Source organism: Cavia porcellus, unplaced genomic scaffold (assembly GCF_034190915.1).
Source record: "Cavia porcellus strain 051 isolate PalLab524CR breed Dunkin Hartley unplaced genomic scaffold, mCavPor4.1 scaffold_6, whole genome shotgun sequence".
Classification (NCBI taxonomy): domain Eukaryota; kingdom Metazoa; phylum Chordata; class Mammalia; order Rodentia; family Caviidae; genus Cavia; species Cavia porcellus.
The window spans coordinates 46470519-46487655 of record NW_026947489.1 but is presented as its reverse complement, the minus strand read 5'-3'; the positions used below and the strand labels follow the sequence as shown (position 1 = coordinate 46487655).

Below are 17137 nucleotides of genomic sequence, written 5' to 3'. Positions count from 1 at the left end.
TCTTATCAACCAAGAGCGATTCTAATGCTGTCAATCACCAATCAGATTTGGGTGGTTCTCTGACATTTTGCAGTATTGTCACTGTTTGTCTCCTGTGCGAGCCCTGATGGCTTCTCAAGGAAGGTGTTTAATGCCTCCAAACAGCACTGAAGCAGCCCGTGCTGCTTGTGTTTTTAGATTGATGTGTTCACTTGGAGAAGGTCATCTATAGCTCCTCCAGTTTGGTTAAAGCAAACCCATAATGTGCTAAAAGGTTATTGCCTGGTCCTTAGAGAATGCTCTTCTTACTGGAAATATAACAGAAAGGGCTTTGGGAGAGAGGTTTAGTGGTTAGAGGATTGTTAATTCTGTTACTCTTTCCTTTTGTTCTGGAAGCTGGGAGGTGCAACAGGATCGAAGCAGTATCCTAAAACTAGAAATTGCCAATTAGAATTTTTTATTATCAGCTAGGAGCAATCAGTGTCAGCTTTTAATTTTCTGGCCATCTTAAAAAGGCTTAGCAGGTAGACACTTAACTTATGTAGCAGGTTTGTAATTTCATTTCAAGATGAAAATAATATTTATAATTATGTATTCCATAAATTAGGACAGCATGTCAAAGTCTGGTGGGAATCTACCCCCATCATACGAAATAGATTTTTGAAGTTCACGAGTTGCCTCTAGCTTCCATAATTTTCATATATCTAATATCTGTATTTTATATGTGCTTTGGTTTTTAAGAGTGCATTCAAATCTTTATGGAAATTTATAGCAAACAGGAAGCAACATTGGACTAGTAAGTGTTTGGCTTATAAAAGGCATATTGATGATTGCTATTAGATGTTTTGTTGGCAATAGAATCCAACTACTTTGCTGTGGATTAATCAAAATCTAGTAAGTTCATGGGGATAACACATAAGCAGATAGAGGCCATGGCGGGCAGTGAGCAAAAGATTTTTCGTAAGTGGCCTGAACATAAGACTTGGAGCATTTAGTAGTTGTTCAAGGCGTTCATGAAAATATCCTACAAGTCTGAGTAAATGTTCAAGAATGCATGCAATGCTGTTTTAGCTCTAATATTTGTTCCTTTAATTTGAAGTTGTGATTTTGATCTTTCAAAAGTAAATATGTAGCCAGGAGCCATGGTATTTACCTGTTATCTTAGCATGGAGGAGGCTGAGGCAGGAGGATCGCAAGTTTGAGGCCAGCCTGGACTACGTAGCAAAACCCTGTCCCAAAAAACCAAGCCAAACTAAACCAGAACAAAAAAAGCAGGTGGGGGGAAAACACATGGAAAATTTAACGTCTTTGTCTTCTGATGTAAAATATGGATTTAAGACCCAAACCAAGACCCCTGTTAAAACAGAGGCTTGCAGAACTGGATGTGAGGCTGGCTGGTGACCTCCCAGGTGGTGTGAACATCAAGGTGCACACGTGCTTCCCAGTGTGGTGCAGACAGGTCCTGAGCTTCCTCTAAGCAAGACAGATAAGCGCAGAACCTCGCATGGGCCTGACCTGGGACGGGGCGAGGCGGTGCTTTTGGGATTTCTCACTGCCACCCTCTCTACTTTGCTCTCGATTTTTTCTTGCCAGGGAAAAGTTTGTTCTTTGATGGCAGGGAGGTGACAGCTTTCTGTCTCCTCTGCAGAACGTCTGGATTCACAGCAGCCCTCTAGGGACTCCAGAATCCTGTTTCTTGGCCTCACCTCTCACTAACGACAAGCAAAGGAGACAGGGAAAGAGGGAGACTTCTGCAGTCTTTTTATTTGACAACTCAGATTTCTCCACCTCTGCACTCCAGGACGCTGCATGGGTGGTGGTGGTGGGGTGATTGGTTCTTTAACATGGGACCAGTGCTGCAGGGGTGGTGGGAGGGGAGCTGGGGAAGTCACCTAGAGGAAGGAGCAGATGCAGAGACTGTGCATCTGTGGTTTGATTCCTAAAAAGGCAACCTGCCAGGCCCCGCGGCCCAGCAGAAGATCCCAGTGCTAATCCAGTCTCCGGCAGCAGCAGGTTGAGGCTTCTCCTTTGCAGTGAGCCTAGGGGTGTGTGACCCAGTGACCTGCTCTTGTAGCCGGAGCTCCTTCCTCAGAGAATATAGGTAGGTGATCAGGCCTTTTGTTTCCGAGCAACCCTTTGTAAACTACCTTTACAGTACATTTTGTCTCTCTCTGCTGGCAGAAATCATTATTGCAGGTCGTTTTTCCATCCATCCATCCAGGAGTTTTGTGACCCTGGGTCACAAACCTGAGCCGCTGGTGTCACTAATTTGTGCAATTAATGCAAATACGATAAACGGTTTTGCTTTCATGGGCAATATATCATTGAAAGATACTCTTTAGACCTGGGTGACTATGTCTTTTCGCTCAAAAGCCGTCGGAGGAGGACCTTGTTTACCAAGCAATATTTCTGTTGAAGTGACCCCTACACCACATGTAGTTTATTATACCACGCATGCTGGATTTAAGGAACCTGTTCATCGTCATCAAACATGGTGTCATGAGAAATGACCAAGGGTGTAGCTCAGTGGTACAGCTCTTGTCTGACGTGCTCAAGACTCTAGGTTGAATCCGAGCACTAGAAATGAAAAGGGCACCTCGAGTGGCCTTCCTGTCTCACTGTGGGTCTGCGGTGTGGCTCATAGGTCTGGTTGTGCGTTTGGTATCGATGAGACCCTGTGTCCCCATGTTGGACTCTGGCTCCTTCCAATGTGAGCAGGGACTTTTCTGCTAATCCTTTTCGCCTTCAGCTTTGTGCTCCACTTCCCTTGTTGATCTCTCCTTTCTAAACATTCTTTCTTCCCAGGGCTTCCATTGCCCTGAACTTTCTTTTTATTTTTATTTTTTATTTTTTTGTCTTTTTCCTTTTTATCGGTACCGGGGATCACTCACGACTGCCTGCTTTACAAGGCAGGCGCTTATGCCGCTGAGCTAAATCCCCAGCCCCTGCCCTGAACTTTGTAAGCTCTTCTGTTCCTTTGAAGTCACTGCCTCTTTTCCTCCTTATTTCCTTTTCCTCTTCTTAGCCTCACATAGATGTACTTTTGCATTTCATTTCTAGCTCTGTATTCATCTGGAAAAATCCAGCTTTCCTGCTCACCTCTTTCTGGAGAGATGGCTGTTGGTGTCACCTCTCCACCCGAAGGTCACCTGGGCTATTCTTCTCAATCTGTAGCTGCACCAAGCTGCTCTTTGGGGTCTTTTCTGTCACCTCACACTAAGCACATTCAGGGCGACACCTGCTGTTCATCACTTCTGTCCCTCATCCCCTCATACTCGCCCCACTAGTGACTTTTTGTTCTTGCTCCTATTTGGCTTCCAGTTCCTCTGCCTACCCTCCAGAGCTGTCTCTTCCTTCCCATCTTCACTGCTAAGACTTTCAGCTCAAGCTTCTGTGGTTTTTATGCATATGGGGTATTGCTGCATTCTCTTACTGGTCCCTTGTGTCTTGTCTGCTTGGATCTTAGAAATCTGCTTGTTTAGAAACCTCTAGTGGTTTTCTGATTGCCCAGAGAAGTCGGCATGTGAAGTCCTTTATATGCAGCACCCACTACGTTCTTCTTCCCCTAGCACAGATGATAATCAGGTGCACTGTGTGGAAGAGGACCTCCAGCACTGCTTCAGAAAGGGTCAAAATGATGTGATAAGTGTGTCTGAAGTGAGGGGGGTTATTTTAGGGGGATTCATGGAAATGCCTCTTTTCTGTAATACATTTTCTTTTTTTTAAAGATAGGGTCTCCTATGCAGTTTAGGCTGGCCTTGAGCTCACTTTGTAACCCATGCTGGTCTCAAACTAACAACAATCCTCCTGCCTCAGCCTCCTAAGTGCTGGGATTACAAGAGTGCACCACCATGCCTGGCTTGTAATACATTTTTTGAAACAGCTTTTTGTCACACCTCCTAGAGCATTCTCTTGATAATTCCCTCTTTTTATCTCCGAATCCTGCTTCCCATCAAGGTCTGGCTCCTGTACCCCGTCTCATAAAGTCTCACCCTGCTGCTCTCTTGTAGTTACAGGCACATGATTTGCCATGGTGGTAGCAGAATAGCCTTTGCATTATGGTCTTGCTATTTAATCCTTGTACTTTTGTTTAATCTTTTGCAAGCGTCTGTTGCAAATTGTAGCTTCAAACAGGACCTATACACAGCATTCTAGAGATGCTTGTGGAATTGGACTGGTGGCATCATCGGTATAGTCCTGGGTCAGACATGAGCTCCTCTTGTTCACCCACATGATGTCTCTTCACTGTCCTAGGTGTCACATTAACCGTCTCATGTGTGTCCCTTATCTGTGTTTTAGCTACAGATCCCTAGTGTAAAGGGCTTCGATTTTGCCAAGCAGCATCTGGGTCAGCACAATAAAGATGATGTATTGATTATTCATGAACCAGCGCCACTGCCAGGACCTGTGAAGGACCATACCACGCCCTCAGAAAATGGAGACGTCCCAAGCCCCAAGTCCAAGATCCCTTCTAAGAACATCCGCCACAGAGGAAGGTTATTACCGGGCTTTCTGGGTTATTCTGTGTCTCAGAGCATGTTTCTGGTTTCAGGTTCTCAGTTTCCAATATCCGAAGTGCTGATGGTGTGACCCTGGTGAGGAGCCCAGTCACACATGGATCCAAGGGCTTCATGTCCGTTCTACTGAACTAGCGATTCCCTCCCCAAAATGTTAAAGACTAGAAAGTACCACGTGTGAAGGTTTGACGGTGCCTTTAGGCTCAGTTCCCAGCAAGTGTTGCCTTCTGTGCCCTTGCCTGTGGCGCCAGTGCCTGCGGATGACTTTGCTGCCGCTGTCTGCAGGTGACCTTCACCGTGTCCTCCTTTTTGCTCTGGTTTTCCCCAGCTGCCTGTGCCATCACTTTGTTAGTCGACTGGACAGGACTCCTCCCACCTCTTCCCTGCCCATCTCCCTTTGCCTGATTAATTCCGTTCCCTCTGTGAGAGCAATGGAGAGAATCACTCATTCATTTTCAAACCACCGGACAGCCCCATGTTACCCTCTGAAGCTGTGAGGTGCACTGGAGCTCAGCAGAAGACAAAGTTCAGAATCAGGTCTTGGGACAGTGACCGTGGGTTATAGCACTGCCAGGCTTTGGCCGCTGGAGACTCTGATTATGAGCTTTTTTTTGAGCTTTGCATCCCTACCTGCTGATCTGCTACTAAGTGGGAAAAAGTATGCGGCAAAACCAACATTCAAAACCATGTCATTTCTGTCTTATCAGAAAACCTACTCATGGGGCCTGGCCTAGTTTTAACAACATCCTGGATATTAGAGCATAATTGTCAGGAAAGAAAATGAATCATGTAGAGCGATGCTGTTTACTTAATTATTTTGCAAGCTAAGAATAAACCAAATTACTAAAGTTGATTTAGTGTGCTAGTAAATTTTGCAAAATATTTCTTTTCTCCTGGTAACCTTACCATGAATATTTAGTCATATCACCTTGGTGATTAGTATTGGGTACAATATTTGCATACAGTTGTCCGGCTGTACCCTCAGCTTCCATATCTGTGAATTTCACTGATTACAAATCAAAAATATTTAGGAAAAAAATTGCATCCTCACTGAACGTGTGCAGACTTTTTTCTTATCATCATTCCCTTGGCAGTAAGACATACAGTATTTACATTGTATTAGGTATCAGAAGTAGCCTAGAGAAGGTATAAAGGGTACAGGTGGGTAGGCACAGGTTCTGTCAAATACTGTGACATTTTATATGAGGGACTTTGAGTATCAACAGATTTCGGGTGTCTGTGGGGCCCCTGAAAGCAATGCCCCATGATACTGAGGGATAGCTGCATATCTCAGTATCCCTTGGGGCCTCAGAATTTCTTACTACTTTATACTGCTACAAAAGCCAGAGCCTGGATATATAGGGTGTGCTAACTGATTAAGATTTTGCCGAACTTGGTGTGATCTGGTCAGCACAATACCCTTGATTTTTTAATAAAGATTCTAATCTTGGTAGGGGTTATTACTCCAGAATTATCTATGTGGGCATCTCTCAAAGATCTGGAGTTGGGGTGACTGCAGAGCCAATCCTTTGGTTTATTCTTAGATGGCATCCTAGAGAGTTTCAGGCCCCATGGACCCCAAGTCCAGACTCTAGATTCTTTTTGATCCAACATGAGTGAGCTTGAAGGAGACTGCCTGGCTAGGTATGACCTGGGGCCAGAGCTGGGCCTTGGGCCCGCAGCGCCATGGGATACCCTCCAGTCTGTGGTGTGGTTTCCTAGCATCTGAATTGTAGCCGGCTAAGTTGCTAGGCAAACAGCATCCGTCTGTCATCAGGGTGTGGTAACGCTGGGGCAGTGTCAGTGTGACCCTTAGATTGCTTCATTTTACCAGTTTTGCTTGGAAGCTTGACTTCCATATTGATGCGACCTTTTGTTTTTGCTTTTTTTGTTTGTAATGTGTTAATTTTTGTTTTGTGTCTACAGAGTTTCCCCCTCCGATGCGGACTCTACAGTCAGCGAGGAGTCCAGTGAGAGGGACTCGGGAGATAAGGCGCCAGCAGCAGTCCCTGAGGGCAGGGCCCACCGCGCCCCACAGAGCGGTCTGTGACACCCACTTTCTCTGTGTTAAAGTACCCATGAGATACCCACAGGCCTTGGTTTTAAGCCAAGATGCTAAATCTTTTTTATTTGTTTTTAATCTGTGAAACGAGATATGCATGTGAATTTCATGTGTATTCATGTGAGTTTCTCAGCATCAGTTGTCACCATGGTGCATTGTGTTGTGGTCTGCTTTGAGGTGAGGACTCTGTGCAAGGTTTGGGGTCACTGAGGTGCGTCTTGGTATCCTTGTTGAAGTCTAGAGTAGAACCCAGTGATTTTCCTATGAAGGACAGGGAGGAACTGAATGGAAACCATAGTCCTAGCATCCAGCCCCACACAGCAACTTTCTTAGGAGCCAATTCAAGGAGCTGTCACTGTCAGGGTCAGAAAGTCCGGTCCATGCCCAGTGCGTGGGCCTGTTGTTATCTCTGTCTTCTGCAGGCAGTGTGGTGTGAGCAGGTGGCTGCAGATTGGGGTCAGAAAGGGTGGTGGAGGCCAGGCATGCAGTGAACTTCATTCCCTTTAAAGGTCATTACCATGGGACCATGCACTGTAACAAAACTATGCCCATGGCGCTCTGTAGCCGTGGGAGCGGGTTTGGAGTGAGGGAAAGATAGCTCAGTTTTCCTGCTAAGTAAAGTATCAGTCAGCTGTTGCATTGACTGGAGCTCTATTTATATGTCAGGGTTGTGTTTCAGTAATGCAAAGATAATTGGAAAGCTTTGCATATTATTTGAAATAACAGTTTTTTATAGTTAGACTGTTAAAAATCACAACTATCCCAGTATGAAGGTGCAGCAGAGGGAACTATTTCTTATTGCTTTCTATAAGTGAAGAGATTCTGGGCCGAAACCAGAGGTCTCTTCTATCCCTGACATTCCTATGGCCTTCCATTAGCCTCTGAGTCTCCTGGGGGGATGAACTGCCCTTCCTTGGGGACCCCTTCCAGCTGATTCTTTTATAATCTTCAGATCATACCCTCCTTAGAAGAAGGAAAGAGCTTTTTCTTTGGATTCAGTTTCATAGACTCTTAAAAATTACTTAGCACCATGGTAACAGGTGCCATGTTTCAGACAGGATTAAAGTTGAGTTTTAATCTCGGGAAAGAAATGTTTGCAGGGAAAAGGACAGTAGGTTTTCTCAGTATCTGTTCATCATTTGCCTGAGAATATCGTGCGTTTAGTGGCCACACTTGACTCTTTCTGAGAGTGTCACAGCCCTGATGCTCATCTGTGTTCTTCAAGGCTAACAGAAATCAAGAGCCGCTCAGCACACGTGTGGAAGTCAAGTAGCAGGCGCTTGGGCGGCAGGGGCAGCAGCTGACTGTGCAGGAGAAGGGCCTCAGACGCTGCTGTCCTAATTAGGAAGGACCCCGAGTCTGTGCATTGCTTTCATGGTATAGAGGGCTGGCTTTTCTCACTCTGTGTATCAATGTACCTTACATCATTTCCTTTTTAAAAGGTGCCAGAAGATAGCTTTAGTGTTTCTGGAAAGGTACTTTTTGCTTGCATACAACCTCATTAAACATCATATAAGATAGATTCTTAGTTTTTCTCACAGCTTTTGAGTTATCCCATAATTCACATAAAAATGCATTTGTTAGTGAGTCAAACAATAAAAATCACTGGAGGCAGGGGACCATGTGAGAGCCATCCCTACACCCTCCTCTGTGTCACCGTGGGACTGGCACCTGTCTCAGCCACCAGCTCGCTCTCTCTAGAGCTCTTGGCAAGGCGTCTGACAGCTGTCCGAGGTTACTGGCATTTTAAGTCCCTCCTCCCACCCCCTCTGCACTGGATGCTCAGAAAAGACGGCTGTTTTATTTCTGGTAGATTTGAGGTTGTGCTTTCCTGCCTGCCCAGCTGTTCCTGGGAAGTGACCAGACCCTCACAGGTACCTGTGTGACTGTGCAAGCGTACCTCAGGGGTTCCACAGCCACGTACCACTGTGCTCACACCGACAGGCACTAAGATGAGTGGCCTTAGTGAGGAGAGGACAGGAGGGGTGACCGAGGGGAGGCATGTGACCTAAAGTGGTGGCAGCTGCACTGCCTCCATCCTGACTGGCTTTTCTCTGCCTTTCTCTTGTCACTGGGAGCAGCCAAGGATAGCAGAATGCTGGGTGTTTCTGTTGTGCTGTCCTTGGGGTATGATGTGAAGTTTGTGGTTTTTAAGTTGAGACTTCATTCATTTGAACTCTACAAAGTTCATCTGAACTCCAAGAATTTCATATGAGAACTAAGCCAACATTTACTTTTGCACCTGCTAAAGACTTTGCCAAGCTAATTAATATACGCAACTAGATTTACTACGTGTAACACCCAGTTATAGGTATCTGAGGAATTTTGGAGCACCTGTTTGTAAAATGACTGGCATTATAAAGTCTAGTTACTGTCTTTTCACTAAGGCTGATTCCCAGACCCTTTTTCAAGAGAAAAACCTTACAAACTGAGTTGAGGTGACTATAGTCAGTCAGTCAGTGATCCACGCGTTGTTTGCTGAGCACCTGGGATGCTTTAGCTTCAGGGGACAAAGAACATGACAGGGAAGTGTGATTGCTGTTTCACAGGCATGATTGTGGGCCACCAGCATTGGTGATCATGCGATTTGCTGCATTTATTTGCAGATAATGCAGGAATGATTCCTTAAAGACCTCTGTTGCTAAAGCATTTCTGCAGTGCCTTTTCCTCTTTCTGTTTGGCTGGAATGATCCTATTCAGTCTTGTATTATGTCCTTTTGGTGGGGGTGGGGAGTGCGGTTTAAGTAGAGAAATTTATTTTGTTTTCTTTTAAAATGCTTACTTGTTTTAACTTACAGGATGTCAGTGTGTATATTTATGGTTACCACAGGATGTGTATACTGTACAATGGCTTAGCCGTCTATTCAGCACGAGATAGCTCCCATGACTACCATTTTTTGTGTGGTGAGAAGACCGAAGGTCTACTTACTTAGCAATTTTTAAATATCACAATATTGCAATGAATTCCAGCCACTGTGATGTGTAGTAGATCCCTTGATCATGTAGTGTAGTTTCTACCATTGCTTTAGAACACTAATACTGGCAGAGAAAGGGGTTGTAATCCAAAGTCCCTGTTTGCTGTCGTCAGGACTCATGCAGTGTTAATCTGTCGTGCATCCATTTCTCCTCATTGAGTATCAGTAGCTTCATGGGCCACCCTGAGTGGCACTTGTGGCCCCTTTAGAAGTTTGGATCAGCGAGACCAGTCTATCAGGCAATGTAGGGTATGCAGAGCTGCTGTGGGGGACAGGCAGTAGCCGGCTGGTTGGGGTGGCACAGACAGGTTCCCTGCAGGCTGGGGCAGGCAAAGAACTACTGCTGCCCCTTGTTGGGCGACTCAGGGCTGTAATAAATAATTTCTAGTTGTTTCGGATAACATTATAATTCAGATGTGTAGAAAATACGAAACCCTACATAGCACTGATATGCATCCCTTATTTTAATTATCAACCATGTCTGGGTGGGCACTTACGCCACTGAGCTAGATCTCTGGCTTATCAACTATTTCTTATTGCTTTTCCAGCTCTTGGTCTTTTTTTATACCAAAGAGAAACTTCTACATTTTTCACTTTTTTTTTTTTTTTGTCTTTTTGAGACAGGGTCTTGCTATGCAGTTCAGGCTGGCCTTGAGCTCACTTTGTAGCCCAGGCTGGTCTCGAACTCGCAAGGATCCTTCTGCCTCAGCCTCCCGAGTGCTGGGATTACAAGCATGAGCCAGCAGGCCCAGCCATTTTTCACTTTTGCTTGGGGTTTCAAACCTTCGGCTTTTGTTTAAAAACAGTGTCTACTGCTTTCACCTCTGTGGTTGGCTATCATTTTAAAGCAGGAGCAGACAGTGGCTTAGGAGAGCCAGGGAATCTGCTGGTCTCAGTTTGGCTGCACAACTGTCCACCTAGTCACTTCCTTTCCCTCTCTCTCCTACTTTTTAAAAATTGAAACCAATTGCGATTATTTCTCCTATAGGCCATGCTCACTAGAGAAAAACCTCATTGTAGGAAATTGGAAAAATGAAAGAGCATTCATTATACCAGGACTCAGTCTTTGTTAACATTTTAAAGTGTTTTTTCCGTTTTTTTCCTGCACATTTAAATTTCCTCTTTTACAGAGATATTATTGCCTTAAAAAATTATCATAGTAAAATATATATAACGTAAAAATTATCCTTTTAGCCATTTCTAAGTGTGCTGCCTAATCTCTTTTTAAAGTGGAAATGAATTCCTTTCAGGCAGCAGGCTTTTTTTCTCATGCTTCTTCAACTTTTCTTTCCATACCCCAAGGTGAGGAGCCATCCTTGTTAACTGGTGCACGCCACATGCCCCTAGTTCCGCTGCCATTTGGTGACTCAGCTATAAAGGCCGTATCCACGGGTTCCACGTGTAGCTGGCCATGAGGCAAAACTAGTCAGAAAAAAACTGCATCTGTCCTAAATATGTGCAGACTTTATTTTGGCAATGACTTCCTAAATGGCAACTGTTTGCACAGCTTTTACATTATGTTTGAGTTACAGGAATCTAGAGGTGACTGTCAGGGTGTGCACAGGTTATGTGCAGACGCGGTGCCGTTTTGTAGCAGTGACACAGGTGCACTATCTGCAGGGTCCTAGCAGAGAACTCAGCTCACAACAGACTGACAGTACTCTTGCAAGCTCCCTGCAGGTGCCAGGGGAGGTTCAGAGCTGTGGCAACATCCTGTAAAATCTCTTACTGACCATCAGAGCGATTCTAGGCTCTTCCTGTTCTTCACTTTTCTCAATGGAGATTTAAACCACATTTAGACAAAACAGGTCAATTTTTTAGAGTATAATAATGATTCCTACACAGCTTTCCTGAAATGACTCATAGTTCTTAATGGAGCTAACAGAGACGGTATTTAACCCTGACCATTTCAATTTGAATAGAGAAATTTCAAGTACACAAGAACCTTGGTTTGCAATGAAATTCATTCTAGAAACATGCTCATAATCCAAAACTGTTGTATATCAACATGAATTTCCCCCTAAGAAATCATGGAAACTCAGATGATTCATTGTACAACTCCAAAATATTCATATAAAATAAATGATTAGAATAGTATGATATAATACAACATTATAAAAAAATACAAAATATAAAGAAAAATAAAGTAACTGTACTTGTCTTTGAAAACTTTCATGGCTTGTGTGAGGGAGACAAGAGAGAAGAGGGTTATTGTATAAGAACAACTTTTGCCATCACTAAGGGAACCACTGCTATTTCCTCAATGGGATCTTTTTCTTTTCATGCACCTTTAATAAGAAACCTATCTAGTGACACTTGGCTTTTGCCTCCTTTTGAGGCTTTCATACAAACGTGCCATTGCATTGTCATTAAACGGATTCATCTCTGGTACTGCTACAGCTTTATTTGGGTGGTGCTTTACTACACATTTTGCACTGCTTCCCCCATTTTAAACATCTCCCTAATCTCATTTCTGAGATTAGGAATCTCTCTCTGATTCCTCCCTCTTCTACAGAGGCTGTCGCCCCTCCAGGTCCAGAGAAGAGTCAGAGACAGAGAGAGCATGAGAGAGCGAGTGCATTGGCTCGGTTGTGATCATGTGACATTCAGTCATGTGTTCCTCACTGCGATCCATGGCTTGTTTATGCAGTTACAATGTCTTAGAAATGTTTGCTCATCTTGCAGAGCATCTCAGAACTAATTACTCACAATCCAAAGCTTTACTGTACTCTGCTACCCGCATCAGCATGTATTTTTGATTAGAGGCCTCATCTGAGGATTCTTTCAGAAACACTCTTCAGTGTTGCCTCTTTAGGATAACTTTGGGTTTGTTCCTCCATTCCAGGCCCCCGGCTGCCCAGTTCCGGGGCAGAGCAGCATTCCTCAGCCTCCATTTTTGAGCACGTGGACAGGATTTCCCGCTCCTCAGAGGCCAGCCGGCAGGTCCCGAGTAAGATACAGCTCATCGCCATGCAGCCCATCCCAGCGCCCCCGGTGCAGCACCCTATCCTGACTGACCGAGTGGCAGAAACCAACAAAATCAACAAAGAGGTATTTGCTTTTATTCAAAAGCATGTTAATAAAGTCCCCTTTCTGATTTGGTCAGTGCTTACAGACAAATGAAAGGTCCAGTGTCTGGTGGTCACAGATGGCATGGGCTTCCTTGAAAACACCGTGCTTGGTTTCCAAAGACCAGGTGGTAGCCAAGGTGTTGTTAGACACAGGTGCAGAAGGGAGTTACAGCCACAACCCGCACCTGGTGTCCATACATCTATTTGGGTCTTGCTATTTGGTTGTGGAGGTCTGGTTTAGGTCCTGTGTGGCCAGCAGTGATGCTTCCCAATATGATGACGGCTGGCCTCAAGCTCCTATACATCCTCCTGTCCCAGTGTCCCATGTGCTGGGTTTACAGGCCTGTGCCATCACACCTGGCTTGTAGGTCTTATTTTAAGTATCTCTAAAAGTAGTGGTATGATTGGGTTTGATAAATACTCTGTTCTTGGAGGATATTTTGTATAGAAGTCTTCTGGGTTGTCCATGGCTGATTTCTAAATTTCAAGTGAATTTCTCCCACTGTGGGGAAGGAGAAGCCAGGACTCCAGGCCAGAATAAATCTCTGTGCCCATCCTCTGTCACCTCCCTTGGTGCCTTCCTCAAACCTAGGGACAGCACGTGCAGGGTAGGGAGAGGAAGGTACCCCACCAGGCTTTGTCCAGTGTAGGCCCAGGCGTGCCCTATCTGTCACTGTCCCCTGCTGCCTGTCCCTAGATCCAGACTGCTCTGCGGCACAAGTCGGAGATCGAGCACCATCGCAACAAGATCCGCCTGCGTGCCAAGCGCCGTGGCCACTATGAGTTCCCGGTGGTAGACGAGCTGTCCTCAGGTGACACCAAGGAGCGGCACCGTGTGTACCGCAGGGCGCAGATGCAGATTGATAAGATCCTGGACCCCACGGCCAGCGTGCCCTCTGTGTTCATCGAGCCCAGGAAGAGGTGAGACCTCAACTGAGACCAGGGCAGAGGGGACCCAGCTGTACCCTGGGTCCAGGCAGCAGGCCTGCCTGTGCTCGTGAAAGTCAGGAGGAGATGCAGGGTTCTGCACCACCACTGCCCCTGTCCCTCCTGGCCTTGGCCCTGCATGTTCTCCAGGACCAGTCAGGCCACCTTGGGGATTAAGGGGCCGCCTGTCCTTTCCTTTTCTGGACACCTGTGCACCTCTGTGGAATTGAAGTGCCTGGTTGTTCTATGGTCCGATTGTTGTTAGGTCTGTCCAGCAGGCTCTGAGCATCCCTGGAGACTGGGCAGTGGCTGCTGGCTGCCTGCCCCTGGGGTGTGTGGCCAGCACCTTGCAGGTAGGCAGAACACACGCAGGGTTCAGTTGATGAGCTGGTAGCAAGACGGCTGTTGCTTACAAAGATGATTCCTGCTTTTCCTGGCAGCTCACGGATAAAACGTTCCCCGAAGCCACGGCGGAAACACCAGGTCAACGGCTGTCCGGCAGATGCTGAGAAGGACCGGCTCATCACCACTGATAGCGATGGCACCTACAAGCGGCCGCCCGGCGTGCACAACTCGGCCTACATGGGCTGCCCGGTGCGTAGTGCCTGCCCTTTGTGAGAGGGGTGGGCTGGTGACTTGGGGCACAGTCTGGACGGAGGAGAGGGTGAATGGAGTGGGTGGCTGCTGGTGAGGGGCTATAGACATTAGGACCAGTTGGGCCGGGCCCACTCCTGGTGGAGACAAGTCATATCACCTGGATGCTGTGGGTAACACCTCAGGAAACACATCCTGGGCTTTCCTTTCTGTGTGCAAGCCCTGTCCTCAGCCTTAGGGTGTAACATAGTAAAGAGAGAGAAATGTCCAGGTTGATTTTCCTCCCCAAGTGGGACGGCCATGTGGGTTTCCTGGTTAAAAGAAGGCTGTGTAGGGCTTTACCTGCCACCCTGCCTCTAGTGCTAAGAAGAAAGTGCATTTGTCCAGTTTAGTAAGCCTTCACCAAAGTACTGGGACCAGAAGTGTTTCAGATTTGGGATTTCTTTCTTTGAATATTTAAGCATCCCTAATCTGAAGTCCAGAATCCAAACTTCTTCCAAATCCAAAACAGCATCATGTCAGAGCTAAAAAAAAAAAATCAGAGATTTTGGAACATTTCAGATTTTCAGTTGAGGAACACTCAGCCTTTGTACACAGACATGCCTCTGTTTAACAGCCTCCCTGTTTAACAAGTGTACTTGAGGTGTGCTGTTTGGTTTTGACAGTCACCACTGAGATTATGACCTGCAGTTGGACCTAGTGTGCAGGGACGTGAGCGGCAGTGCAGCCTCATGTTGGCTTCTTCTATAGCACAGTACCGCGCTCTTTGCTGACTGTGCTGTGCAGGACAGTACTGTAGTTCTGTTCTCTGTTGTACATCACAGTACTGCACGTAAAAGTGATGCAGGTAAAAGCAAAGTCTTCAGGTTGGAGTTTCCTCTCACCATCTCTTAGCTCTGAATATTGAAATGTACACACTATATACAATTCCTCACTTATCAACCAGTTCATTTAATGGCCTAGTTATGGGACTGAAACTTGGACTTTAAATGAGGAATGTCTGTATATTTTAAAAATTTTTTACAGGATAGAGAACTTAGTGAGAGGTAAGAAATACAGAATTACCCATTTCTTCCCTGCTAAAAGGACCACAGTTCAGGGCAGATACTGATAGTATGAAGACACACAGGCTCAATGGGAGGGAGTGAGCCAGCTCCTGAGGGGGTGTGAGGATCACAGAGCCCTCTGAGGCACCGCCTGAGGCCTGGTCCTCCTGGGCACAGACACACAGAGCCCCCGAGGGTTAGCAAAAGGTGCTTGCTGGGGCAAAGCCATTGTGCTGTGCCCGTGACTTTAGCCAGCATTCAGGGAATCAGATGTTTATTTAAGGGTTTTTTTTCTCCTAAATTAAACAAATAACACTGAAAAATGCTCTGTGTCATTTCACAAGCACACCTCACACCGCACTACTGCCTACAGCTCAAGCCTGTTTCAGTAAACATATTGAAATTTCATGCAAGAAAGCCTTGCCTGTTTGCAGTTATCTGTGGCAGCTTCTGTGGAGATGAGGGGTTCTGACAGAGACTGTATGACTCGTGGAACCGAAATATTTATTGTCTGATTCTTTTCTAAAAAAAATTTATAAAAGTTGGCAGAGTGGCATGGACTCATAGTCCCAGCTACTTGGGCAGCTGAGTCGGGAGGATCATTTAAGCCCAGGAGTTTGATTTCAGCTTAGGCACTACAACAAGATCCTATGTCCAAAACAAAACCACTTGTCAGGCCCCGATGTCGTTTAGCCAGATTTTGTGAGTGTGTGTGTGTTTTGTGATGGTAGCTTACTATGTCTTTCAGGCTGGCCTTGAACTTACCCTTGTAGCTCAGACTGGGCTCGAGTTCACGGTGACTCTCCTGCTTCTGTTTCCTGCGCTTGGGATTACAGGCTTATGCCGATGCACCCAGTTTTCTGAGCCAGATAGTTTGGAAATTGAGAGGAAATGCTCTTGATTGCTAAACTAGGCAGCAGGAATAGACCGAGGTTGGCCTGGGAAAACCACAGTGTACGGTTGCTCTAATAATGGCCCATAAAGTATTCTAGATCGGCACAAAAATGGTCTAATCTTTGCTGCCTAAAAGTAAAAAGGCTCATCTGTATTTCTAGAGGAGATAAATCAATGTGTATCTGTACAAGCAAACAACACTGAATCGTAAGACAATTTTGCAGCTGGGATTCAGAATGGAATTCAAATCCTGACTTACAGATCCTGGGTCAATCCTCTCTTCACTCACCATTGGGATTCCATTCATGAGTTAGCAATGTTGGGATATGGAAAATGCCAAAGACCCCTTGGCATCCAGCTGTGAGGGTCTAGCCTGGGAAAATGACCAGGCAGAAGGAAAACAAAAGGAGGCCTGACTTCGTGGCTCACTCTGGCCATCTTGCCAGGGATTTGGGGTCAGTGGGACTTGGAGGGAACCGACCTTCCCATCCTCAGAACCGTCCCTGGGACAAGATTGGCATTGGCAATGGCTGTGGCTAACAGGACTCTGGGTGTGCGTGAGAGCAGATGCCTTCTGTGCCCATTCTGCTTGTACCCTTGCCGTACGGAGACATGGCCAGCCACAGGGGTCACTGCCCGGGCATCGCTTATAGCTTTGGAAACGAAGCTTTTGCAGGTGGGGTATTGTCCTTCCAGGCATGTGTTTCCTTCTCGCCACCTGCAAATTGTTAGATGGTTGTCCGCTGATAGCCAGGCTTCATCTTTCCCTCCAGAAAACCAGTGTTTTTGGAGGAGATATAAATAGGGCCTTGGCCCACCTTATCAGAAAAGGAGCTTGGGTTTCTTCCAGCATCATAAGCAGAATCTTTTGGGCAGCCTTAGAATTCCTAGATGACAGATAGCATCAGGGAGCCTTTACTGGAATGTTATTGATTTGGTGAAACAGACCCACAGGACCAGGCCTGAAGAGTGAGCTCACCAAAAAATGCACGGGCCCCACCTCCAGGGGGCAGCAGCTCTCAACAGTTAGTGGGCTTTTTCTCTGAGTTGAGGGCTGGGTCTCTCTGGGGCC

At 46.0% G+C, this 17137-nt stretch overlaps 1 protein-coding gene across 2 annotated transcripts in view; it reads left to right on the top strand.

The window, feature by feature from the left end:
• Window positions 1-17137, top strand: part of Kiaa1549 (KIAA1549 ortholog) — a 135613-nt gene that overhangs the window by 88080 nt on the left and 30396 nt on the right. For both annotated transcript variants that reach the window (XM_013158532.3, XM_063250565.1), the window contains exons 11-15: window positions 4279-4475; window positions 6423-6538; window positions 12379-12584; window positions 13302-13525; window positions 13972-14125. In XM_013158532.3, coding sequence (XP_013013986.2) covers window positions 4279-4475; window positions 6423-6538; window positions 12379-12584; window positions 13302-13525; window positions 13972-14125 — 897 coding nt within the window. The remainder of the gene's footprint in view (window positions 1-4278; window positions 4476-6422; window positions 6539-12378; window positions 12585-13301; window positions 13526-13971; window positions 14126-17137) is intronic.